General features: G+C 41.8%; 8 protein-coding genes and 1 non-coding gene across 9 annotated transcripts; 4 read left to right on the top strand and 5 right to left on the bottom strand.

The window, feature by feature from the left end:
* Positions 1-887: 887 nt before the first annotated feature.
* SS1G_05827 (hypothetical protein) lies at positions 888-1596 on the bottom strand (the record flags this gene model as incomplete). Its single annotated transcript, XM_001592855.1, has 3 exons — positions 888-1075; positions 1189-1358; positions 1418-1596. The coding sequence occupies 3 exons, from the start codon at positions 1594-1596 to the stop codon at positions 888-890; spliced, it is 537 nt and encodes a 178-aa protein (XP_001592905.1).
* Positions 1597-4563: 2967 nt separating this feature from the next.
* Positions 4564-6068, bottom strand: SS1G_05826 (predicted protein; the record flags this gene model as incomplete). The annotated part of the gene is made up of 3 exons (XM_001592854.1): positions 4564-4808; positions 5140-5901; positions 5960-6068. 3 exons carry the CDS (start codon positions 6066-6068, stop codon positions 4564-4566), a joined length of 1116 nt encoding a protein of 371 aa, XP_001592904.1.
* Positions 6069-7621: 1553 nt separating this feature from the next.
* On the top strand, positions 7622-9074 carry SS1G_05825 (hypothetical protein; the record flags this gene model as incomplete). The annotated part of the gene is made up of 3 exons (XM_001592853.1): positions 7622-7640; positions 7695-7865; positions 7921-9074. The coding sequence occupies 3 exons, from the start codon at positions 7622-7624 to the stop codon at positions 9072-9074; spliced, it is 1344 nt and encodes a 447-aa protein (XP_001592903.1).
* Positions 9075-9801: 727 nt separating this feature from the next.
* On the bottom strand, positions 9802-10796 carry SS1G_05824 (60S ribosomal protein L23; the record flags this gene model as incomplete). Its single annotated transcript, XM_001592852.1, has 5 exons — positions 9802-9834; positions 9905-9982; positions 10152-10398; positions 10535-10582; positions 10783-10796. 5 exons carry the CDS (start codon positions 10794-10796, stop codon positions 9802-9804), a joined length of 420 nt encoding a protein of 139 aa, XP_001592902.1.
* Positions 10797-11739: 943 nt separating this feature from the next.
* On the bottom strand, positions 11740-13856 carry SS1G_05823 (hypothetical protein; the record flags this gene model as incomplete). The annotated part of the gene is made up of 4 exons (XM_001592851.1): positions 11740-12585; positions 12635-13176; positions 13227-13527; positions 13665-13856. 4 exons carry the CDS (start codon positions 13854-13856, stop codon positions 11740-11742), a joined length of 1881 nt encoding a protein of 626 aa, XP_001592901.1.
* A 675-nt stretch (positions 13857-14531) lies between these two features.
* On the top strand, positions 14532-15679 carry SS1G_05822 (26S proteasome regulatory subunit; the record flags this gene model as incomplete). The annotated part of the gene is made up of 3 exons (XM_001592850.1): positions 14532-14603; positions 14686-14939; positions 14995-15679. The coding sequence occupies 3 exons, from the start codon at positions 14532-14534 to the stop codon at positions 15677-15679; spliced, it is 1011 nt and encodes a 336-aa protein (XP_001592900.1).
* Positions 15680-17301: 1622 nt separating this feature from the next.
* Positions 17302-19883, bottom strand: SS1G_05821 (predicted protein; the record flags this gene model as incomplete). The annotated part of the gene is made up of 3 exons (XM_001592849.1): positions 17302-18604; positions 18657-19620; positions 19697-19883. The coding sequence occupies 3 exons, from the start codon at positions 19881-19883 to the stop codon at positions 17302-17304; spliced, it is 2454 nt and encodes an 817-aa protein (XP_001592899.1).
* Positions 19884-23287: 3404 nt separating this feature from the next.
* SS1G_05820 (hypothetical protein) lies at positions 23288-25393 on the top strand (the record flags this gene model as incomplete). The annotated part of the gene is made up of 3 exons (XM_001592848.1): positions 23288-23996; positions 24044-24502; positions 24549-25393. 3 exons carry the CDS (start codon positions 23288-23290, stop codon positions 25391-25393), a joined length of 2013 nt encoding a protein of 670 aa, XP_001592898.1.
* Positions 25394-26127: 734 nt separating this feature from the next.
* On the top strand, positions 26128-26201 carry SS1G_14711. Its single transcript has one exon. It is a non-coding gene; the product is annotated as a tRNA-Val (tRNA).
* Positions 26202-27381: the final 1180 nt, after the last annotated feature.

Raw genomic sequence — 27381 nt, 5'->3', positions numbered from 1 at the left:
GGTGGGAATTCCAGTGGAGCTATGTATATATTTACTCAAGCCATGCTAGACTAGCGCCAGATATAGGCAAATTAATAAATCAACGTGCCTGAAAATGTAGATAGGAAATATGAGATGTTTATGAGACTAGGAAGATATCAGATGTGTACCTAAATTGGTTTGCGCCAGTCATGTCATGCATACCAGCCGGATAACACAAAATTATCTGTTCACTCTTCTGTGCTATGCGATGAGTTTCTAAGTCTTCCCACCGTTTCATATCACATAATTTTGATCCGCATTGCGGATATTACACCGAAAAGTTGTTGGAATATTAAAGAAACATCGGTGCCGCAACACCACATATATATATCACATACTAGCAAAAGTGGATTAGCGCTGCAAAAGCAAACTGAAGGTACCCTCATTCTATAAATCTCTATTTTCTCCTTTCTATACAGTCTACTCTATGTTATGTGCTGCCCTGTATAGTATATATAGCAACATAAAAATAAAGTCAAAAATAAAAGAATTCTCGCAGAAGATGTCTATGATACATGTATACATGCCTCTAATCAATCTTTTTACCCCACTACATCCTTATTCTGAGAATGTAATAACAAAAACAAGAAAATCTAACAGAGTCTATTCTCGATGTAGGATTAAAACAAATAAAAGCAACGAAATGAAAAATATACAAGAGAAAAAAACTCTCGCCAAGGGAGGAAGAAAGCCGAATACTGTACTTGAGTACCAGACATCATAAACAAATCTAATCATGTAGAAATGTCATAACCATCTAGTACATAGTATCAAATTCTTGGGTTGGAGAAGGAGCAAGGAGTGGCTGGACCAGCCCATCCCAAAAGTCTGTTGGCAACATCGCTAGCATAACAGCTAGTACCCCACTATGGCGTTCCAAGATCCGTTCCCCAAGCATAAGAGCCAGAATTGTAGATTCTAGCCGCGACATAGGCACCTTGAGCAGAGTATGGAGAACCGCTCTGGGCCAAGCATTGTTGCAGTCCATCACCGCCGCCGGGCTGTCCCAAGGTTCCGGTGCTTCCATCTCTGATCATGCCAGCGATGATAGAAGCTGGACATGAGTTCATTATCGTGCCGTCTCTGTTACAGCTGTGGTAACCGTTGTGGCTTTGCATGATTCCGGGGTTTGAGTTCTCCCCGAACGTAGTGGGAGCACGAACGCACCCCCAGATTCTTGCATGATGATTGCAAGGATGAAGCGCGGGTCAATGCCCGAAGAACCAGAGATAGAGCTGATGGCATATTTGATATCAGCAATCTCGGCAGGGGAGTTGTTGGCTGTACCACCAAATTGTGTGCAAGAGGTAGTCATGAAAGCTTGCGAGTTGTCCCACCTGGAAATTTGTGTTAGTATGGAATAGGTTGTTTCCATTGATAAAGGAAAGAGACATACATGGTATCGAAAGAGGTCCAGGCACTCATACTAGACCAGTGAGATCCATCGCCTGTGAACCTTTGGTAGGGGACATATCGTCCGACAAGGCTTCCAGCAGTAGGTTCTGCGACCGAAGTTGGAGCTGCAGACGCGCCTAACCTCATAGCAAGGGCGATAATGAGAGCTTTGGAGAACATATTGATGATGAATATATAAAATTGGAAATGTTGTAGAAAGACTGCAAAGGTGTGGTGAGACTTTTGGTGGAAGAGAGACCTTCGGGGAAAGAGAGCCTTTAATAAATACGAGAAGAGTGGGTGCTAAATTAGTCACAAAGGGATGCTACAAAGAGGCAAGAGAAATTCATTGAGTGTGTTCTAGGCCATTGAACATACTCCGATCAACTTAGCTCCTTCCGAAATGTACTTGCTTGTCAAGTGAGCTAGTCGATGCCTAAAATGGTAAAGATGGAGGCATTCACGAATCAAGTTCATGCCATTTCAAGTTTATTATACAAAAGGTAAGTACATACATTAAAATGAATGTCCTAATGTTGTGGCCTTCATTTTCAACTTTATCATCGCTATTTTAAACCTTATAGTTGCCTTTTCCTTTTGATGATAATGCTATTCTAAGTATTCATTATCTAGCTAAGATATATATCATAGTTGGAAATACTATGTAAATTCCACGGATAATAATATTGAAAGTTCTTCTGATAGACTTTGAATTCCTATACGTTTTAAAAACTTCAATCTTGTGCACCCTATCTATTCCTTAAAATAACATGATGGGACTTGTCAAGAATACTGGCGGGTTAACTGACCCAATTGCGAATAGCATTAGTATTTCCCTAAACTGGTGCATTGCAAAATCTAAATCAGACAGATATCAGGTTTATTAGAGGTATTTTGATAGGCAATAACTAATATCTCTTGATAACCTCTCCTAATACAGTTTTAGTGTGGTAATTTTGAATGGCCAGAACAGCTTCGCTCGAATCAATAGAATCCGTTGATTTTATCGAGGAGGAAGCGAGTCTTGATTTGTTTCATTCACACCCACGCTAAAAATCGCTTACAGGTAGATGTAAGAAACCGAATTTCTTCGTTAGTAATTCTTAGAGTTTGGAACTAGTTATTCCCGAAAAGAGTAAAGTGTGATGAATGTCGTGATCACTTCTTTGAAGATAGATCTTTTCAAACGGGGAAAGATATAGCTGATTTTGTGGGTTGATCTGTGTAATGGCCGGAACAGATATGTTGAGAATAGAATGTCGTTAAATTAGTGGGAGTCATGGACTCTATATACAGCTTAGGGAGATTTTAGGGAGGTCCACCGAGATCGAGACTTCCCATTTTGGAAGGAGATGAATATAGAAACATCCTTCATGAGTCAATATTGATCTGTTCAATGTCGGTGCAGCCTATGACAGGTAGCACCACTTAGGATCGGCGCGTTATGAGATGGGTCTTTTCTTAAAATATTAGAAGGATTGACTCAGGCATACAGAATCAGATACGGTCCGAAATAACATGTATAGCCGAAGTCCGGCACAATGATGCTTTGATCAAGATATCCAAACTACCCAATGCCCGAGGGACATAAAGTAACTTCTTCCATTGTTCTATTTAAAAATGCCATTTGTCACCATTTTATTTGTTCTAGAGTATTTCTGGAAGACTCGGAAACTTTTGTAATTCGCTAAGCTGAAAGGTTGAAAGATGTAGCTGGAAGAATGGAAATTATCCGAGAATCCCAAGACAAAGGTGTCCAATAATCAATGAAATTCTATCAATGAAATCTCCCGATGCTAGTACCAATGCCGAGTATTACACAGCCCACCTATTTTCCCTTGATCCCTCCTTATGTAAACGACTTTGCGCAGTTTCAGCAGTCAGGTGTATTTACATGTATTTTGCTCCTGGTCCCCTAGGCTGAAATTTGCCACCGCAATCCTCAAAGTAGGGGCTAATGGAGTTCATCACTCAATATGCAGCGCATATGCATATAACGTTGGATACTGGGGATTAATTTCAAGTGGTCCGCCTTGTTACCAAGCTTTGCTAAGCAAAGTGAGCGGTTGGTCCAATAGTGGTGTCACCCACGATCAAATAAACCTATAGATCCAGGGATTGAAGGAAACTCACAAACACTGAGGAAGACAACTGAATGTGGAACTTAGATAGATTTGGAGTTCTTGTGTTTTTTTTGAATATTGAGGCCCGGAGTTGTGACGACGCTTCTATTGAGTTGTGGCCGGACTGGAAATGGACACGGAGAAAGTTTCATCTTGACGTAGGAATGTGGGTGAATACTACCGTCTGAGGCACACATAATTGTGAAAAATGAAATTCATGGCATCGCGCAATTTCAACATAAATTTGACTTCCTTGTGATAATTTTGATGAATGAAATCAATCTTGTACGTTGTGCTGGGAAATTGGAAGAAAGAACGAGGAAATTCTCTTGTCAAGCTCCTTTTCAACGTAACATGTAGTCGGCATAGACAAGACCAGGAGTATCACAAAATGGTATAAGTGTATCTGTGGGGTGGGGATTATTGATATCAGGAAAAATGAAAATAAAAGGGAGAAACGGTCTGATTGATCGCAAGGCATATCCATCGTGCAATACATCATGTCTACACAATCACATTATACAGTATCAATATTTAAACTGCCCCCATGTTTCTGATGGTAAGCTCGAATAGATAGATAACCATCTTTTGAAGCAACTGGAATATGTTCTTGGATGACCTAGAATATTGATCACTTGATTATTGAAATTATTCTATAATTCTGATGCCTTACTCCTAGAGCATAACTAGATATGGGAACTGCTGGGAGAAAGTGCTTTGCACAAGCACGAAGCCTTCTTTTATAAAAATGACTGACACTGCCATTGTGATAGTATGTCCAACTTCCAGTTAAGTTAATAAAAATCATAGAGAAAGATGCCCATGAAAGTTTCAAAGATATGACGTTCCAGATAAAAATCGCTCGATGATATGCCCAGCTTGCAGTGCAAAATTGACTCTGCTCCAATGCAGAAATGAAAAACAGTGTTGATATTACCGATCACCGATCCCCAGAAATAAAATAAGTTTTGGTGTAGAAAAATGCTTCTTATATCGCTGCGTCGAAGGATTGTCTGGAGAAGACCTAGCATCGCTCCTTGTTATTAGATCCACGGTTATCGTCAGAAGTAGACGCTTCAACATCCTTCGATCCAGATTTCCGTTGAACTGCTTTTGGAGCACGCGGATTTTGGATATGAACAGTGAACGAGGCTTCTAGTTCTTCGACCGTCTTGTTGTCCACGAAGATTGACTCAACACCCACGTACATGTCCGGGTTCGCCTCAAGCATTCCCACGCGCATCTTCTCATGTGCCTCATATGCTGGAACTGCATATGTCTTGTACCAATCAGCATGGCTGCGTTTTCTCTTATTCATCCAGCTCTCTATATCACGCCATTTGTATGTGTAAATGATAGCGTCAGGAACGACACAATATGGAACGAGGTACTCATTCTCAAAAAAGTTAATGCTGTACAGTTCCTGGTCGCCGTAGAGAGATACTACATTGTAATAATGCATTTCATCTACCACTCGCAAGATTGGAAATCCAGCAGCAATTTGTGCATAGCCATTGATGAGTCAGGTTTGCACAAATCTTTTCAGTCTTCTTTCGAGTGCCATAGAATCGTGGAAGAATGTGATCAGAAGTAAGCATACTTAGGTGACTTGTAATGGAAATACCCTGAGTAAGACCACGATGTCTCCAGTATGTATGATCACGAAGAAAATTAGAGCGTTCCTTTACAGTGCGTAGAGGCAACTCTGCAGACGCCGAGAGGAAACTGTGATCATCGTCATCTATCCTGGACTTGCTGGCCTTGTCCCATAGCCGCAGAAAAAGTCCTGGGCAGACGAACTCATCATTTTTCGTGTCCATCCGAGGCAATGTCTGCGAGTTTAGCACGGCCCATCCATGCTCATCTTCTGGTTGAGTTTCCATAGAATCTGCTTGTGATGCCGCATAGCGAAAGAGTCTGTCTAGTCCGGCCGGATTTTTTGGATGATATGCCTTTTTCCCAGAACCGTAATTTTGGCGAGTTTTCTTTTGAATACCGCCATGAATTATCGGGCTCCTCTTCTTTTTCAGTAGCTGTGCGATGAAATCAAGTTCTTCTGGAGGTAGATTAACGTGGTTTCGCGGAAGGTCGATAAGTGATTCACTGCTGCAGGATAAATATTTGATTGCGAATGAAGGCTTTTTCTGCTTGGGCCCAGCAGATTGAGTTTGGACATCAGGAAGATTATCAGTCACCTGGCCATTTGTATCCAAAGTATCGCCTTCTTGACCCTTTATAGAGATTTCTGTGTCTTCGAGAGCATCCCCGCTATCCGCCTCATGGTCGCCTAAAGCGCCCGCATCATCATCCGACGCATGCATATCCATGTCTGATGCTAGTCCATCAAAGAAGCTGCCAGTCACTGTCGGATCTACATAATCAGCTCCAATCTAGCAAAGCAGAAATTGCTGTACTCCTACCTTCAATATTCGGATCACTTATGGCGGATGCATACTGAAGGACATTAATGCCTTCATTGAGCTCCACTGCGTTTGCATTCTCGACGACATCTTCATGCTCGTCAGTCATATTGGACGACTATGTATTTAGTTTCGCGATGTAAGGAAGCCCCAGGCGGAGAGTTCAACGCTGTCGATCGGATCGTGTATCGATTTATTCTGCAGCCAGACGATGACGCTCAGTTTTGAAACTACGCTCTCAAGATGGGCGATGGTATCGTGGGATCCTGTGATGGATAATGATTTGAACCTCGGGGCTCTTGAACTTGAAAAATGATAATAAAGACGCCGTTCTTAAGCAGCCAAGTGGTTGCCCGAAGAAACTCAGGTTGGTGAAAATGTGAGCTGCAAATATTGGAAATACGTATGCGTGCTATGAGTCCTGCCTTCAAACGGCTAAATATATAAATACTATGTAAGATTAAAGATAAAAAAGAAGGGATTGGTTGGCAGTGATGCTATGACCGTCACAGGAAGATGGTGAGGTCGTTGAAGAATAACTCGAACTGAAGAACTTGTTGACTTTCAATCTCGGATTCGGAAGTGGAAGAATTTGGCTTCAATAACCTAATTATTACTTCAATTTGCCATGGAAGCTTTAGGAAAAAGGATAGGTATTTGAGTGGGTTATTGTCGTTGTTGGTCAGAACAGAGATTCTCGACGGAAAGAAGGTTGTTGTAAAAGGAAGTTGACAATGGAAAGAATAGCGACAGCGAGGGAGTAGGTAAGTCTTTAGACTTGAGTGGATACACACGGGATGTATATTTAACTTTAGCCCTATGTCTGTCTCTGGTGTCTATCCAAAGATGAGGAGCGGGGTAAAAAGTTACCTATATATCTCAGACTACAGTTCTGTTGGTTGCTGTATCCTGTCTTCAGTAGGTTTGACACTGCCGACAAAAAAGACGCCATGATCATAGTACCAATTGTGCTCATACAAAAGTTGATTACCTGTTGAATGAAAAGTACTTTCTGGGAGCGTATGAGGCTCTTCACATAATGGAGTCGCAGAGAATTCGAGGCTCAAAGCCCTTTCCCCTCTCCCAACAACCCCCCTCCGCCCCAAAGTAGCTTTTCTGATTCCTGGCCTCAACTCACAGAGGAAACTTGGAACATGTGCTGAAAGTACAAAATTTACCCAGCTCAAGGCAGATCAAGCGTATAAGAATAAGCTGATAGACATCTGATGGAGCAGGCTTTCATCCATTAGAACGGAAGCAATACAGCTGTCCTCATCAACACAAACTCGTACTTCCAGAACGACATTGCTATCGCAACTATCTAGCTCAAGATTGCTATGAATATCAAGACGAAAACGCCGCAGAATGGTTGACTGCAATTGATCATTCAAGTCACTTGAATTGATGATTACCTAGTATCACCGTAAGCCAAAACGTCTCGATGAAAGCCAACTGCAAAGACCTGTTGTTTCCCTACTGCAAAATCCGTCGTCCCCCTGTCCAAACAAAACACTCTCTAACCTTAGCGTTCGGAACATCATCCACTCCGACCAAACCAAAAAGTACTCGAACCTCCAACCAAAACCAAGCCTCATGCTCTATACATTCCGCACACCATGATTTTGCGGTTTATATTGACATTATAACATTGAAACCCTCAAGATGGTCGTCAATCGCGATGGTAGATTACCCTTTTCTCTTTCTGTGCTATGCGACCAACTAACAAATGATCTAGTTTCGTCCTGGTCTACATCACATCTCCTTGCCGAATTAAGACGACGACAACAACAAGATGAATCTGGAACGATTGCCCAGAAACCTGTTTGCGGATCTGGGGTTAAGGGTAGTTATAATACGTCTGCGCATGTATATGCGCTTGTGCTAATACTCGTCCTGAGTACAATCGGTATGTCATCGCATCCTCTTCCATTTGTCACATCTAACAAGATCTTCCTTGACAGCATGCGGATTTCCCCTGATTTCTCGGCGGTCCTCGGAATCCGATGGCCCGAATCGATTTATATTTCTTTCTCAACATTTTGGTACTGGGGTTCTGATAGCTACTGCATTCGTGCATTTATTACCAACGGCTTTCATGTCCTTGACAGATCCATGTCTACCGTACTTTTTCAGCGATGGATATCATCCTTTAGCAGGTCTTATTGCCATGTTCAGTGCATTGGTAGTCGTAGGGCTGGAGATGTTTTTAACGACTAGAGGGGCAGGTCATTCTCATTCACATGGAGGGAATTGGGATATTGTGCCCGGTGGGGAAGATGAAGGGATGCAAGGAAATGGGAGCGCGAAAAGGAAGGGGAAGCAGTCGAATGGCAGATTAGGCAAATTAGGTCTAAATCATCGACCACAAGATATCGCATTAGAAGATATGGGAGAATCCGAAGGTCTCGTCGCAGGAGTCTCGCCTTTCCCAGTGTCAACGCCTAAAGCCGGTCTTACCGGGGACTCCGAGCATAACAAATATCAAGACGCCAATATCTCAGACGACGACTCCGACCTCGTCCTCGAACTCGATGAATTGAATGATCCCCTCACAAAGACTCCTACCCATTCTCCCCACGACCCTGAAACTACTACCTCCTCCCCAGTCTCAGCCGAAGACTCACAAAAACGTCAAATACTACAATGTCTCCTCCTCGAAGCTGGTATCCTCTTCCACTCCATCTTCATTGGCATGGCCATCTCCGTCGCCACGGGTCCTCCCTTTGTCGTCTTTCTAATCGCTATTGCCTTCCATCAATCCTTCGAAGGACTCGCCCTCGGATCCCGCATCGCCGCGATTAATTTTCCCACCTCTTCCCCCCGCCCCTGGCTCATGGTTCTTGCATATGGAACTACGACGCCCGTTGGTCAGGCCATTGGTTTAATTGTGCATAATTTGTACGATCCACATTCCGCGGCTGGGCTTTTGATGGTGGGGTTCATGAATGCTATTAGCAGTGGGTTGCTGCTATTCGCGGGCTTGGTACAATTGTTGGCCGAGGATTTTTTGAGTGATAAGAGTTATGGAATTCTCAAGGGAAGAAGAAGATGGGAGGCTTTTGTGGCGGTTCTGGGTGGGAGCTGTTTAATGGCGTTGGTGGGGGCTTGGGCATAAAAAAATGGATGAGCATGAAGAATGGAGGTTTTTGTGAATTGTATCAATATTACTCTTATCATTTGCATTTATAGCGTTTTTTTGTTTCAGATTTGGGTAGGAAGATATAGGCCGCCGGGCACAGCATGGGTAGAGGTTTTGGGATCGGGATAAACTGATGGCAGATTTGGATACAAGATGGAGTGTCTCTCAAATATATACTGTACCTCATTGTCGCTTTCGGTACAGGTTTCGTGATTTGGTGCTCTTGGGATTAGAACATTCGAATATGACACGTTCCAGTCGATCAACATCATTCAATCGAGCCATTTTCTAGACAGGACCACCGAAGCGTCTCAATATAGCTCGTGTCGAAGTGAATGCGAGTTCCGAGAGATGAATTGTTGCCATATTCCCTAGAAACTTTTTGAACCAATATTGACACTGGCTCATTTTTCACACTATCAACACTCGAGTATCGTCCTGTGATTCCATCCAACTCTATTCGCATCCGAACCTGGCATCACTTGTAACCTCCCAATTCCAACTCAATCATAAGCACATCATCACAAGTTCGTCCATAGTCTCGCAGTATTGGAAGGAAGCTGAATCAATTTTTCATAACCGACCGCCAGGTCTTTATGTATGTAAGTGAAGTAAGCTTAAGAAGCAATGATGCAACGCCCTCCCATTCATCCATGACTTCCTTCCATTTGACGTTAAGAACCCCGAAAAAATAACAGCCTCTTTACATAACGACACCAGAGTTACTGGCAATACGCTGAGTAGATATAGTTAGTTTCCGAGAATCAAGGGTAAAGAAGTTGGGGCGTTGGGAAGTTGGAACTTACTGGCCATAATTCAGCAGCTTCCTTTCCGACTGGTCCAGTGATGGCGGATCCCTTCATCTCTCCCTTGGGGTTGACAATCTGTAGAGAATTTGTCAGCCGTTATTCTACCCTCATGTCTTAAATGTATAATTTTATCCTCTAGCCTCCATCCTCCCCTTCTTTGTGATTTCTGATATAAAGGCATTCCCTTAACTCGCACACCACCCATGTCCCGGCGGAATGTATAAGAATAAAATCCTGCACTTACAACACCGGCGTTGTCCTCGAAGTACAAGAAAACACCATCGGTTCTCTTCCATGGCTTTGACTGTCTAACGATAACAGCTGGCATAACCTTTTTTCTTAATTCTGGCTTTCCCTTCTTGACGGTTGCCATAACCATATCACCGACACCACCGGCTGGGAGACGGTTAAGACGGGCACCGATACCCTTGACGGAAATGATGTACAAGTTACGGGCACCAGAGTTGTCGCAGCAGTTCATGACGGCTCCGCTATTTTCTAGTTAGTATTTTGTGCTTCATCGTATTGCGAATTTGAATAGGGATAGGCCCGCAGAATCAGGAATTATCGTTGTCGTGTATTCGATATCGCAGATTGTTGATTGTGGGAACTGGAGTAAAAACTCACACTGGGAGACCGAGAGTCATCTTAAGCTTGCCACCAGGGGCTCCACGTCTATGAACAAGATCATATTAGCTTTTGATTCGGTCGACTTTCAAAATTCTGTCATATAGCCTCAAATATTCAATCCCCATCCTCAATGGCCCCTCCCAAATTTAATTCCTTTCACCCATCCCCGTCGCTGAAGTCCCCGCGCATTTCTTTTGCCCAATCGACCCCACCCTCCGTTATAACTGTGTAAAAAGCAGACTCACGAAATCTTTGCCATCTCGACGGTGTTTCTTCCGGTATGCTGAAAGGGTCGAAAATGTAATTTGTCGAATTAGAGGTTGTCGTCGGGTTGATATTATTTCGAGGTTGAATTGCGAAAAATTGGCTGGTGCAAACCCTAATCTGAATAAGCGAAGAAAAAATTCGGATCCACTAATTTTTCTACCCGCAAGGAATCTCAGGTACCCCATCTCGTGAAAGTGAAGGGAAAAGCTGCAATTTTTGAAATGTTATCGCTCTATGGGGAGTGAAGTTTTAATTCCATGGTCTACAATAATTGATTCCCTCGAATAAACAACCCAATATAATACGGCGGAAGTCATCAGTTCTCAAAGTGTCTCCTTTTGCTTCACGATTTTACGATTTCTTTGCCACTTGACGTATATGCACGGCGCTGGGATTACAATCAGATTTTTTGAGACCATTTTAATCCTATTTACACAAAAGTGTTGGTATCTCCCGGGAGTAGAGGTAACGGAATCCAGAAAACTTGCAAACCTTCAGCTGAAATATCCCGTCTGCAAAAAACATTTAGTCTCCGGAAGTTCCAAGCCCCATGAAAGTTCCTCATTCCGTTCGCCATGTACGCCATGCTCAATTTGCCCCCCCTCGAGAAATGAGTAAAGAATTAGGAAAGTAAATTATTCTGTAGATTCAGGATCGTCGTCCAAGGTCAAAACGCATCGAGATTAGGACACTCATCTAAGAAATCGCATAGACTAAGTTCCTATAAGATGAATTGCCGACATACGATAAATGAATGGACCGGCGATCGCCTTTGGGCATATGTATGTTCCCATATAGCATCCCTCTAGCGAAAGAGCATACAGCAGGGGCTTAAAAGAAAATATGATGTTTTGAAAACCCCCTAAAATCCAGTGAAACTCCATGATCGAAAAAAGAAAATCGTGCTTGGGACAACGTCAATATCCTTGAATTACTCATGATTGAGCTTGCTCGGTGACCTTCTCACTTGCTTCTGCTGTCATATCGGTATCTTGTCTTTCAGTGTCGCTTTCCTGCTTCAATATTACAGGCTCTGTTTTTGGGGCGACTGTCTCAGGCACAGTTTCAGCATTGCTAGCGACCGCCTCAATGTTCGTAGCAATATTGGCTTTGACCGAGGCTGCCGGCGATGCAGGTGATTTTTCAGATTTCTCTGGGACTGCCTGGGCGTCGAGCGGCTCCGTCATATCAATATCGCCTTCATTGTCCACAACCGGTTTAGGCGAGTTTGAGAGAGATGGGGCATTTGATGGGCCCACTTCAAGAGTATCGGTGGGGGTTGCGTCTTGAGTCTTTTGTTCCATAAGCTCCGCATTTACTTGTGCATTGGCCTCGGTGACAGCTATTGGAGCATCTTCAATCTCGTCATGGATTTCGATCTCTGGAGTAGGAACACCACTATCCATATCAACATCCGAGTAAGTGTGATTGCGTTGTTTTGCTTGGCCATTTTGAGCAAATGCTCCATTTGCAAGGTTCGCTTCCTCTTCATCAGCTTCATCGAACTCATCGTCCCGAGCTATATGTTTATCGTTGCGATGCTGAGTATGACGAACATCCATGTTTTCGTCTTCATCAGCATCAGCTAAAATATCATCATCTTCGTCGGTCGTTCCAGCTAAAGTAGTACGGGGTACATCTTGCATTTGCACAGATGGGGCGTGAGCAGTTCTCTTCAAATTCTCGATGACTTGAATTTTTATCTTCTCGAGATAATCTTTCGAATTAGCATTCTCCATATTAGAGGCTCGAACATCAAGCTCATAATCAGGGCCGTAATACTACATGTCAATGTTAGATATCTTCACAATGCTGTGGCAGGAAACATACCTCGTAATATTCGTTGTAAGGGAGTACGGGATCCATCTCCTTGCCAACTAGAACACCAGTCTCAAATGCCCAAGTTCGCGCAACATTACGCATAGTGTAACCGCCTCCTCCAAGCACTAAAGTGGGCTTGTTAAAGCTTTTGACAAATTGAACACAATTGGCATGGCCCCTCATGCTCAAATTAAAACACCCCAAGCGGTCTCCAGAAAGACTGTCTCCACCACATTGAAGAACTATGGCTTCTGGCTGATAGTAATCCATTACACTTTGAATGACAGGTTCAAAGATGGATTTATAAGTAACATCATCGATACCGTCGCGAAGTGGGAAATTAACTGCGTAATTTTTGCCTTGTCCAACACCGATATCTCGTAGTTCACCAGTTCCTGGGAAATATTCGCCATATTTGTGGAACGAAACTGTCATCACTCTATCCGTGGTATAAAAGGCTTCCTCGACACCATCACCGTGATGAACATCGATATCAATGTAGAGAACTCGCTTCTTGAAGCGCAACAACTCGATTATGCCGAGGACAATATCTGAGACCAAATCAGTACAAGTATATATTACGAAAGATATATTCTCTTACCATTGACATAACAGAAGCCACTTGCTTCACTTTTCTTTGCATGATGTAATCCTCCAGCCCAATTGATTGCGATGTCGCATTTTGAACGATTCAGTCGGGCTGCACCCTCCATACTACCCCCAGCGCTAATTCCGCAGAATTCGAACAGTCCATCGAAGACAGGACAATCATCTCCAACGTTATACTTTCCCTGTTCCTTTGCAAAGGAATCCATGTTGTCGGGAGTAACTCTCTGAAGAAAGTCAATGTATTCATCGGTATGGAATTGTGTCATTTCGTGCCGGGTTGCTGGTTTGGCTCGCTGCCAGTATAGTCAGTATATAATCAGGAACGAGTGCCTTGGAATGCCTTGATGATTGTTCTTCTACTTGCACTCGCAGAGTAGGTAAGAGACAAGATAAGAATCTCAAAAGAGGGGCTTGCTCAATCGCAACTCACGTAAATCTCCATTTTCTGGTAAACTCCATAATTCATAATCAAACTATGTGCCAATCGTATTCTATGAGGTTTCATGGGATGACCTGCAACGTAGGCATAATTTCCGACATCTGAGTCGTAGAAGTATGCCACCCTCTTTTTGGTGCTTGGCCCATTCGACACTGGATCTAAAGGCGCGAAGGAATTCGACATATTGAATAAACTTGTGATCGTAGCCAGTAACAAGTAATTTTGAAGTTCCTTAGAAAAATCAATGATGAGCTTGTGTAATTGAAGTAAATGTTGGCCAAACTAGATAATTGTGGGTGAAGGCTGAGGAAGAAAGAATAAATGGGAAAGGCGGCGGAGGTGGACGAGGATAAAAGCGAGGAAAGTCAAGAGAGCTTGGAGCGGAGTAAGAAAGTCAACCAATGATGACCAAATGTTCCAAACACACCCTATCGCTCATTGGATGAAGGATAAAGGTACAACAAAACAACCTTGTTTGAGACAGCCAAACTCAAGAAGAAGATTTATATCATAAATTGGATAATCAATTTTCATGATATTCCCAAAGGATATATAAAACATCTAGATAGTCAAAGCTTAACCTTATCCAGGAAAAATTAAAGCTACGATTCTACATTTACTCGAGTGTCTCCGAAGGATTGACAAGGCTGAAGATCATGACAAGGCTGAACAGTCATGTGTTAAAATCTTGATTACATAATAACCTTACCCTTCACTGAACCTCATGCGCGTTCTAAGCTGCCTTGAGTTGGAGCTTTACAACACCATTGTAACTTTGACACTTTTCGACTTTTTCCTCGTCCTCTGTTCTCCTCAAGATACCCCTTTCACACTTAATAACAGATCAAAAAATTCAATATGGACAGATTAAATCGCATGTTGGCCAATGCTGGAGGTATGGGAGGCATGAATTCTGCTGTACCTGGATCTGTAAGCTATTCTATTTCCAAATTCAGCAGAATGGGCTCGAATATTAGTGGAATTACTGATACTAACCTCATATAATTCTTAGGATAACTCAAATCTGATCGATAACTCCGAAACCGTATATATCTCTTCGTTGGCGCTACTGAAGATGTTGCGACATGGCAGAGCTGGTGTACCTATGGAAGTTATGGGTCTGATGTTGGGAGAGTTTGTGGATGATTTCACAGTTAGAGTTGTGGATGTATTTGCGATGCCGCAAAGTGGTACAGGTGTTAGTGTCGAGGCAGTAGATCCAGTATTCCAAACGAAAATGATGGATATGTTGAGACAGACAGGACGGTTCGTACACTCTTCTCTTCCCCGCGAACCAAGTTTCTAATATTATCTTCTGCAGACCCGAAACTGTTGTTGGCTGGTACCATTCACATCCAGGTTTTGGTTGTTGGCTATCATCTGTAGATATTAACACACAACAATCATTCGAGCAATTGACACCTCGAGCTGTTGCCGTTGTTGTTGATCCTATTCAATCCGTTAAGGGAAAAGTCGTTATTGATGCTTTCCGTCTAATCAATCCACAATCTCTCATGCTCGGACAAGAACCTCGCCAAAGTACATCCAATTTAGGACATCTTAACAAACCTTCTATCCAAGCGCTTATCCACGGCCTCAACAGACATTACTACAGCATAGGAATCAACTATCGCAAAACTGCCTTGGAGGAGAATATGTTGATGAATTTGCATAAACATGTATGGACTGAGGGTCTGCAGATGGATGATTTCCGAGTTGAAGGAACTCGAAACACCGAACGATTACAGAAACTAGTTGGACTTGCTGAAGGTTATGAGAAGCGTGTCAAGGAAGAGACCGAAATGACTAAAGATCAATTGAAGACCAGATACGTTGGAAAGGTTGATCCGAAGAAACATTTGGAGGATGTTGGACAAAAACTTATTGAAGACAACATTGTTTCAGTTTCAAGACAGATGATTGACAAGGAGGCATCTGCACCAAAGGAGAAGAGTGGAGCAAATGGACACGCACCACAGGACATGGATGTTGATGAAGAATTGTAACGATTTCCACATGATACTGTATAATAGGCGTTTGGATGCTAGCTAGAGCTTAGCATAAAAACTCTACATGACATAGTTGGTCTGGAGATGGAGTTAATGCAGCTTGGTTCCGAGCCTATTTTTTTTTCTGCTATAAATATGATGCGAGAGTTGCAGCATACATATAAAGTATTAGGGGAATTAGACTTAAATCTATCAAGTCAAATTACGATGTTAAGTATCGGGTGACGAAGTGAACTAGCAGACTGGGGTGATTCTAATAACTGAATTATTATCTACTCCTCCAGAGATGTTTGAACTATGCTCTAGCCTCTAACAGACTATTGCTTTCTCATAACCCCATAGCTACCTACCTACCTACCTACCTACAGCTTAATATACCCATGAGGTAAATCCAGGTTCATTTTTTCATTTTTTCTTGAGCAATAAAACTACTAGGTGTACCTGCTTGCCTAGCATCGTATCGTATCTTAATTCCAAAATATATAAATATATATAGAAATATATCCCTTTTTTAAGTTAGGGGGGAGGGAGGGGAGCAGATATAGATAGGTCATGTAATTATTAATCTCCGAAATATTTCTTCACGCGGATATCTGGTGGTGGTATGTTTGGGGTGGATTCCTGAGGTTTGGGGATTTCTTGGGGGTTTGAGGGGTTTGGAGTGTGATGGGTAGAGAGATAGGGAGTATACTTTACATATATACAGCGTATGAATACTCTCATATTGGGAGTTGGGTGTAGGAATCTAATGCAATGTTTTATTTCATTTCATTTCGATTCGATTATATCCTTTCTATCTACCTATCTATTTAACCCCCCCCCCCCCCCCCCCCCCCCCCCCCCAATCCAAGTCATACCAGGTACTTCTAACTTGTATTGTGAGCATCATGAGATATGGAAAATTTTTCTGTTATTTATTTCCTTATTTGATCATACCTATGCATTCCCAGTGCTCCAAACGAGAAACTTTCCTCTCGTTAATGTAAGAAAAGATAGGTGTAGGAATATATCTTTTATACTATATACTCTGTATACAGAAGAATATGCACCGCATACCATGTACTGCACCCCAGACGACGCAAAAGAATATAAGAAATATAAAAACACAAGAACATAAAAGCACGATCTTACCCACCCCTTGTTCTGCCAAAAGCCAAATACAAGAAAGACAGAAAGAAAGACGTTAAAAGACACGCATTTGGTTAGGGGGTAGGTGGTAAGAATATTCCAAAAACACAAAACAAGGAACTTCTAAAATGAAATTTTAATATTTTAATCAATACCATTGCTGGATTATGAAATGTACACCTTAAGTGTAGATAAGTCTATGTACAAAAAAATGCATAAATTCGCTAATAGCCCAAAGCTACCTATACGCTGTAGACAAAGTCAAGCCAGACCGACCAGAATCACTCCATGCAATACGCGAAACCGATTTGGGTATCTGACGAGTCTGAAAAATAGACTCGAGTAAAATGCCGAAAACTCCTATTCCTTATCCCAAACAACCCTCTCTCCCCGAAAAGCTAGCCATGTATATAAAATATTATACGCTTCCATTTTCATGCCCATAAAAATGTCAAAGAATTACCGCCCAGTATTTGTATCCTCATCATCGTTTATTCATATAAATGTCCAGATAAAGACTGCCTAGCAACTCCATTATGAATGTAAAATGGTAGTTCTGTGTGTGTGAACAAAGTCATATCTGCATCAAGTCTTGTCTCGTCAACCGACCTCATTGTATGAGGTAACAAAGGCATATCTGCATGAAATTCCGGCTCATCGTCCGATTCCGCTGCTATAGTCCCATCTTCAGATCTATCATCTTCATCCCCATTCTCACTTCCAAAATGCATCACTTCATCTTCATCTTCCGAACCATGTTCCGATTCGGTCATAGCGTCACTAATGATAGAGGCAGGAGAGACTGGACGTGGAATGGATCCAAAAGGTGGTTGAATTGGAGAATAAATGTCGTTCCTGAGGAACGTAGCAGTATTGGCAGCTTCTTGAGTATCGGTAGTAGATCTCTCCGATAAAAAGTCCCAATCCCTTTGATCCAAAGCACGTCGAATCTGTCGACGTTGTTCAGGATCCGCAAGAGCATCTCCGAGATGCCAGATTGGTCCACCATATCTCTCAATCCAGAATCTGCAATCACGAATTGAGAGTACACGAAGATTTGGCCCCATTTTTCGAGAAATTCTCTCCGCAAGTTCTAAATTCTCACATTCGGACCCTGCTAGATGTTTCATACCCAAAAGATGATCTTGGTCTATTGATCTGAGTCGGGGGCTAGATTTATCATGTGGATCGGGAAGAAGACCATAATTCCATAACAACCCAGGATTCAGGACAAGAACTTTGATATTATGCCATGCTCGATAAGATTTAAAACCGACATCGATGTTAGTAAGATCAAATCGATCAAGCCTAGCCCGGCGAAGATCGTCACCCCAATAACCCCCACCGTCGACGGACAGGAAATCTGCAGGTCGAGTCCATTCTTGTCCTCTAGGAACATTGGAATAATGATCGGCAGTATGTTCTGAGTCCAGCCGAATCTCCTTGATGGACATCCATTCCTTAAGCACTTTGTTTAATGGATTTTCATATTTTAATAGTCGGTTATCTTCGGCTGCGTTAAGAAGTTGAAAGGATTGAAGAGTAGGCTTGTGTGATTCAATAAAAGGGATCATGACTCTGCTCATGGCACGAGGGTGGCGGTAATCATGTCTCTCAGACTCGGGCCAAGGTAAGTGAAGATGAGTTAGGCGGGGGAAGAGGGGATTTCTCTCGGAAGAACAACTGAGAACGTGAGTGAGCAAAGATTCGTCTAAAAAGTCGAAGTAAAATCTTGTCAAATTGTTCCTGCATCTGCGGAATGATTGTTGTACAATCTTTGGAGGAGCGATAGGACTATCATACAAAATTAGTATATCTGAAACGGTTGAATGGAGTTTGGACTGACAGATGTGCATCATCTTCGAGAACCAGTTCACGCATAGATGCTGGGAAACCAATATTTGTATTCTGAATAATTGGTGAAGTATCATCGATCTCTTTGGGTACAAGATTCTCCCAAAATCTTGCCAAAGTGAGTGCTCCTTGATCATTAAAGGATCTATTATCACGGGTGACAGCAATGTGAAGGACTTCAAGGTTGCTTTCCCTGACTGCAGCACCTAAGGCTGCCGATTCCAAAGGTGATAGCAAACCAATCTCGAAAGTTGTTAGTCTTGATAAACCTTGGAAATTTAGTACCATGTTTTCTACTAGCTCTTGTTTATCCTTCTGAGAGAATTGATTGATGGCTTCTGCTGGATGATACCTGTCTAGAAGAGCTTGAGAGTCAACTGTTGTAGTTCGCCATATCCTTAATTCTCGAAGGGATGGTAATGCGAGTAATAAATTCCAGGTTCTTCTATTAACCTCACCGTCAATTCGTAGCGTATAAAGGTTATTCATCATGGGAAATAAATCTTTATAAACTTCTTGGATCCTCCAATCTTCTCTTGAACCACCTTGGGGTAAATCTCGCGAGTCGACATCCCAAACTGTCCTAAGAGCGAAGTTTTTGACCATTGAAAGCCTCGAAACAATTGAAGGCACTCTTAGATCTCCTCTTTTCATTCCCATCCATTTCGGCAGTAAATGTGTGTTATTCCGTCTTTCGTAACTTTCATGACGAAGGATTTGAACAGGGTCTTGTCCGTCTGAGGGGTAGGCTGGATCATAAAATTGGGAGGTATTGATAGTGATGTTTGACCAAAGTATTCGTTCAGCAATATCATTGCATGTCCAACTAACTAGCGCCCAATTCTTTAATGATTGTAAGTCGTCGGCTTGGGATATGATGTTGTTGATAATTTCGGTGGGTAGATATGGGATGGCTATCGGTTTCGCGGATCGTGGTGTGACATGGCTAGTGATACCTGAGAGATGATGTTAATGGTTATCTTTAGATTAAATAGATGCAGATGGCAGAAAGAGAAGTGCAAGAGTGCATACTTGACCAGGGTATCATGTTGTTACCCGTTAAGATATTTTGATGTTCATCATAAATGATAGAACCATCGGAGGGTAAGCAGGTGGTAAGAGCCGCCGATTGCCAATTCCCATCTCTTTTAGTTTTGGAAAAAGGAATGGTTTCGCAGGTAGCTTTCCCACTAGTAGAATGACGTTTCAATTTCTCCATGATGATGTGTTGCATATGTGAGAATTTAAGAATGAATGGATTTGTTTCTTTGCTTTGTGTAGAGGGTTTCAAAGGTTAAAGAGAGATTGAGAGACTGGGGAAATGAGAGATGGAGAGATGAAGGCGTGAGATCAATATATTGCAGCGACAGAAATTATGTGGTACGCGAATGGATATGCTGTGTGTACTGTACTAGTACTAGTAAGTACATCACCATACACTCCCCGTCCGTATTGTAGACAAACAATGATGCTATTTCAGTCTAACTTGATGATAGCCGAGCCCGAGATGCAGTTAGTTATCCGCCATCTTCTTTTTGGGGGAGTGAAGGGGGGGGGATGTTTCGGGTTTCAAGGGTCATTCGCATTTTATTATCCTTGCGGGTCTGGATGGTACTGCACTGCACCTACCTGGTACTAGGTATCTACTCTCGACTATCGACTGTACAGAGCACTATGGAGATGGAAGTGCATGTCCATCACTCGATAACTCCGTACAGAGTATATTATTCCATGTAACCTTCACCACCGCCACATTCATCTGTGAGAGAGTGTGTTTGCTTTGAAAAGCTGCATTCGTTCCTTGAATCGTGAGGTTTTACATCTTGCTGTATTACTCATATGTGTGACCCGTGTATAGACCAGAAAGGATCGATTACACCCACTACCTACATCAAATCTACATCAAACCTACATCAAATGTACCAGGTAGATACTCAGCTACCTCATCTACCCACCTATGAATTATATCCTCTTATTTATATTTGAATCAGCCAAAAAATTAACCTTATACGTTTCAAAGTGGAATGAACCATTATTGTAGATGGCATGACCTGATACACTCAGTACATATGAGAATCAACAGTGGGATCATGGCTAATCATGGGTTTGCTCTCTATTAGGCACAATTGCTTCAAATTCAAAGTTCAAACATCCATTCAGCTACAGGCCTAGGAATATCAACTAACACAACATATTAATGTTTCCGACATCCCATTTACGATTGCTAAAACGTCTCACAACCCTTCAAGATCTTGCTTGGGCTTGTGTTTCTCCAATTTCTTACTCTGTACATTCGACAATCATCTTATCCATTGGATATAAATCTCCGAATCCTGCTCGGTCAGGTATACTAAACAGTGGATACTTATTGCCAGCGGCCGTACACGTAGACCTCGAGAATTTTTAAAGCACACGTTCTTCCAATACTTTCAAAATTTACAGCCTCAAAATGGCCTCGACCTTGCCTTTGATTCGAGGAAATGGACATTGGTGGAGGCAATATGTTCTAATAGGCTATCTCAAGAGGAAGAAATTTTGAGATTTCTCATGACGAGAAGAGAAGACTTGCTGTGAATTTATTATTGACATCATTGTCAAAGTATTGATCATCCTTCCTATTTTTAATGGAGTAAAAGAGGATACTCTTTGAATGCCGCCTCAACGTCTCAATGCACACTCAACCGTTTTAAGTGATGATATCTGCTAGTGCTGCAATCGAGCTTAAGGGTAGAACTATTATTATATCCACTGTGGAGAAAAATGCAGAAATGATTCTAGAATTTCAGCCATTGCACTTATTTTCCTTCGTTTCCCTTCATTTTCCTCCCTACTCGGTACGCCTTTGATCCATCAAACTACTTCCCCTCTATTCATCAACTTCCGCCGTTATTCTCCATCTGATATTTACTATGCAGGTACGAATCTTTCCTTGAACACTTATCAGAAGGCAAACGGCGAAAAGACCTTTGCCACGTATTTCAGCCCAAAGGCTTCTTAATGGTCTTAATGGACTTGGTTTGGGTCTCCAGGATCATGTATCATGAGGATGATGGAGTACTCTATCTACCCACCTAGGTATCTTAAGGCGCTTTATCCTCGGATGATCCTCGCCTCTATGAGGTGCTTCAAATCACGAGGTAGATCAAGTTTGCTGGTATTGCAAAAGAACTTCCAAATCCTCAACTCAACCGGCAATGAAAAGGTAATCCCATCACCCCTCATTAACACATCTTGATGTCTTGCTCTTATCGTGGCTGAGTGTACAAGATCGAAAGATCATGTTGATCGGGTACAAATGATATCATGTTTGTCCTCTCACTCCTCACGCCTTGAGATTAATGTCTGCACCGTGCCACCGATTCGATCCACCCGTTCGTTGTGAGACTACTTTATTTGTCGACACGGCCATCACCGAGAAGGATGTTTTTAAGACATATTCCTGCGGGTATTTGCTGAAGTTTTTCAGGACACAAACTTCTAGATACCAAAAGGCTCGTCCCACATAGACATAAGATCCGACTCGATCAACCCCGTCGGGTTCGATTGGTTATTCTAAATTTCTAGATGGTGTTTTGAAACCCAGGCGATCCTAGATCATGAATATTAGGCCTATGACTAAGGAAATTAGTTACCCCAGATTTACAAGACAATATAGGGTCCAATAAGCAATATATATGCTACATCTATACTACCTACTAGACTCATGGGACCCTTTTATGACAGAGAAGGCATTCGTCAGCCTTGTTAAGTCATTTAACCTTGCATAAGGGTCCAGCAGCGACTCTTGGAGCCATAGCAAATGTTTCCAATATTCTGCCTTCTCCATGGAAAGTTATGAGTCTGATTGGCTCGACTTTTAAGAGGAGGTACGGCAGTTTGTGAGTTCCCAACGATCTTTGATCATTCCAATCCGGGGATCCGGAGATTGTTGTTGAAAATGAAAATGAAAATGATTGGTATTTGTCGTATGCTCACCAGCTTATGGATTATTCAGCTCGATTTTGTAGTTTTGGGGACCGGAGTACAGAGTACAGGCAAAAGGGACTAATATGAAATTCAACTTGACCTTTTATCTACTCGAATCATAGCATAAGCATTTGCATTCTTATGATTCCGAAAGCACGTCGTGGGATAATTTTTAAATCCTTCTATCTTGATCAGAGGAAATGGTAGAACAACGGAACTCCATAATCATTCGCCATTTCAGTATCAAGCGCCCTCAACTCTTCTCTCGCCCTCTAAATGACGTACCGACCGGCCGTATGCGATCTCCCATTCTTAGACCCATTTTTATGTTCATCGCAGACCACTTAACTTTAATATTACTTGACCTTGATCAATTGGTGGCTCGAGGGTGGATTAGTTAGCTCCATCACCAGAACTTGGTTCTTCCCTTAACTGCGCCAAAAGGACGAGAACGGCAAAAGAATAAGACGAGTTCGAGAAGTTCGCAGTCTACCCCTTCTTTAGCACTTTATTGTGCCGTGGTCCCTGAATTAATTATTCATCTCCTCATATCACGATTGCCGTCTGTTTCATGTGAATCTAAAGGGCCAAGAGAAGGAAAACTTTTTGGGATATTTTCAATCTCGAGTTCCTTTTGTTTACAAAAGATAAGCAAAAATGCAATCGCGCCGGCAATCCGCGAACGAGGATCCAAACTTTTTAACAACAACCGGAACAGAATTGCCAACTTTATCAATACCCAGAATACCTGAGAACAACTCAAGAAGGAATAGCAGAAGAGGAAGTATTGGTCCATCTACAGCACGTACATCGGCGAATTCACTTGCACAGCAGAACACTCCGAATACCCAGGCAACGAACGATAGTCCACAACTGCAACGACCTCCACCAACAATATGGCGACCAAGTATTCGGATTAGGCGATTATCATCAACAAACAATCTTCGTGGTGGAAATTCGCAGAGCAATCTACCTTATGATTATACATCGCGGAGGGATTGGCAGATCAATAATAGTTCGACTCCGCATATTGACAACAATCTACCTTCCGCCAGCAATACCATTGATATATCAAACAGGCGTCGGAGTAGTTCTGAACCACAACGTCCAGCATGGTTAAGTACTCAATCAGCTACGAATGCTGGTCCACCACGAGTGAGGGCAGGCTCATATATCCCGAATATCATTGAAGAGGCACCTGCCACAAGACAGGAGGGTCCGATTTTCAACCCAATCCGTCCAGGTGAAAATAGAACGGTCAATGAGACTCCTGGTCCTTTAGTACATTCTCATACAGTCAGTGAGGCAGTACCAACTACTCATAGCGAATACGACACTGATCTTGTTGATTTCCTTGATCTTGTTGGTTCGTATCTCTCAAGTTTCACCTATGAATATCTCTAACTTTTCCAGATCCCGAAATCTCTACCTTGACCAGTCTTACCAATATTCAAAACTCTTTATTCATCCCATCACTTGGCAACTTATTTAATCGTAATCCAACATATAATCTTTCCCGAAATGACCTTGCCCATGGTCCAACAAATGATCTTTCTCGTCGTCCAACAAATTTGGCTGAACGCCCAATAGTTGAAGAGCCGGAGCCAAATAACGAATCAAGGCAAACACTCCCTCGACCAGAAAGGCCTCGACTTCAGAGTAGAGATACTGGAGCTTTTACTCTCACTGAATCCATATCGCATCCAGATGAGGAAACTCCGCATTATGCAGTAGTTCCGGAAGGCATCAATTTGGATGGATGGTCACCAGAGGATAAAAAAGAACTCAATGATCATGTACGACATTTGTTACATTCAAGGAGGGAAGGATTTAAGCGAGCAATGAAGGGATTTGGACAATATGTTAGACAGCGTATGTCTCTTCACCTTCCAAGTATTTATTAGACTAACATTTACAGCTCTTGGATTTTTCGTTACCATATATGCAACTCTTATTACTTTATTTGGATTAGCATGGGTTCTTTTCTTAATTGGTTGGGTTAATCTTGGAAGTAAACGTCTTTACGTGATAAACGTTATTGACAATGTTCTTGTCGCCCTTTTTGCTATCATGGGTGATGGACTTGCTCCATTTCGAGCTATTGACACTTACCACATGATATACATAGCTCATTATCATCATTTAACCTGGCGACTTCGAAAAGAAAAGGCCTTACCAAAATTAGAAGATCATAATGACCTACCAGCCATATTACCCGAAGATCTAGAAGATCAAATTGTCGAAGATGAAGTATCAGTCCTCAACCCAGCTCAACAAAAAAAACTTCAACATCATCAAAAGAAATTCAATCGATCTCATACATTTTATAAACCTCACGAAACTGCAACACATCACGCATTCCCTCTTCGATTACTTGTCGCTGTTGTCGTTCTTTTGGATTGTCATTCCCTTCTTCAAATAGCTCTTGGTACATGTACTTGGGCAATCAGTTATAAGACCCGACCATTTGCATTAACAACGGTGATTCTATGCTGTAGTATTACAGTGAATATTACAGCTGGTGTACTTATCAGTGTTGGAGATCATAGAACTAGGAAGAAGGATGTTTTGGAGAAGATGTTTAAGCAGGATTTGACAAAGGAAGCTATACATAAGATGGAGAAGAAGAAGGAAAAGGAGAAGGAAAGAAATGAAGAGTTGGAGGCGGAGAATAATTCAGAGGTGAACATTTTAAGGGACAACAGAAAATCCATCGATGTTCAGGAGCCAGGAATTGAGAATGAGGATAGAAACGGACAGTGAAACTATAACTATGACTGAAGCTAATAGTCTGAAATATCTATGAAGCATGATGAGAAGGATATGAGGAGATTTATTGTTTTGAATTCTGACTGGATATTCGAGGTAGGATTTGGGATATGAAGCGGACAATTGTATGATCATGGGTGTATGTGTGGATGAAAAAATGAGTTGTTTTGTTTATATATAATAGATACCAGGGGATATACATTGCCCTTTACCATTCTTCTAATTACTACTTCTTCGAAATATGAAACAATTATTATAAGAAGGATTTTCTTCTAAAGTTATGTTATTGCACTTCTCTTTTTGCTTTAGTGATTCGCTGATTCGGTGATGTGGGATACATATATATAAATATATGCAAGTTTATGACTATGCAACCTCCTAGTTGATGGGGGATGTTGAAATCTACTATCTTCATCTCAAATTACTTGATACATTAATACATCAATAGGCATATGAATCGGATAATCTATGAAAATCAGCCTACATACATGTACGAAGTATTAGTTATCCACAGTACTCATACTCCACCCCTAATAAGCATCGATATCGCATCCCATCCACTCATATCAAACCCACCCCTCTGCCTCTACGTATGTACATGTACCTCAACCTCGGCCTCGCTTAATTCATTCTCCCATATCCCATCATGGAAATCCCCACCAGCAATGATAAGAATATAATATATATTCTAATTAGTCAAGGTAGAAACAACAACAGAAATTAAGAAAGGCCGGATGGTGTAGTTGGTTATCACGTGTCCTTAACACGGACAAGGTCCTGGGATCGTGCCCCAGTCTGGTCATGTTTTTTAGTTTTTTTAATTTTTTAATTTTTGGAGAAGTTTTGGGGGGGAGGAAGAAAGAGTGTTTTTGGGGGACTTGCGGGGAGGGAGAGGGAGATTTTTGTGGGTGGGGTGGGGCTTGTGGGCTAGCTACTCGTAAGTGCTAGTGACGGTTAGAACTATGGAGTATGGAGTAGTTCCGATTCATGCATTTGATTACTCGTAGATCTACGGAATAAAGTAAACTAGCTATACTTTAAATATTTACCTTGCTTTTTCGTTTTGTTCTTCCTTGAATTGGTATATACCGAGTACTAGCAACTGTTGTCCTTTATGTTTGATGACTAAGGAGTGAATGTACTTAGTAAGCAAGAGGCTCAAGATCGACATCTACTAATTTAGGAACGGTAACGTTGACCTGCTATACGTTAGATGTTGTGCTAGGTGGGTATGTCTAAGGTTTGTACTTGATATCATAATCTTGATAATTGCTATCTTTATCTCGATCTCGAGTCAAGGTTGATCTTGACTCGGGTTGTACTTAGTAAGTGCAGAGCTTGAGGAAGCTAGCTATAGCTATAGTGTAACTATAGTACTTGTTAAATGATTCGGGATTGGGGAATCGGAGGACATGAATCTTTCCTCCACTCATCTTTTCTTCATCTTATCTCCTACCCAATCCTAACCTGTCATTTAAGAGAGCTTGTGGTTCTTAAGAATAGAGTCAGTATCTCGATCCAAGTTACTCATGATCTAGCTACAGACCTCTCTATCCCCTTTTAGTCTAAGTAGAAGTCGAGATCTGGCTGAGGTCTAACTCAACAACTTTAGAGGACTTTTTAGTGCAAATGCAGATGCCATGTTTATTTTAGCGTTTAATACTGATGTGATTGATTTACTTCATACTTGTTCTTACCTCTCTCTTCTTTTGCATTTATGTGTTCAATTCCCACTTGCATGGCTTTTTTTTACTTTATATGTTTTTATCTTGATACACGAAAATATCCTAGTTATATACCTTTGATCTGCGACCTTTGACTCTCGGCTTTTTCTCTTCAGATTTTATTACTTATTATCGTAGTCTTCCTCTCATCATAATATTTCTCTCATCATAATCTCTCTCATCATAATCTGTCTCATCATAATCTGTCTACCAACTACCGTGTTTACCCAATCCTGAATTTTTCATCTGCTCAAAACT

The sequence above is a fragment of the Sclerotinia sclerotiorum genome, genomic scaffold (genome assembly GCF_000146945.2).
Source record: "Sclerotinia sclerotiorum 1980 UF-70 scaffold_7 genomic scaffold, whole genome shotgun sequence".
Classification (NCBI taxonomy): Eukaryota; Fungi; Ascomycota; class Leotiomycetes; order Helotiales; family Sclerotiniaceae; genus Sclerotinia; species Sclerotinia sclerotiorum.
The sequence above is the reverse complement of the archived record's forward strand: the minus strand, read 5'-3'. Positions and strand labels throughout refer to the sequence as shown.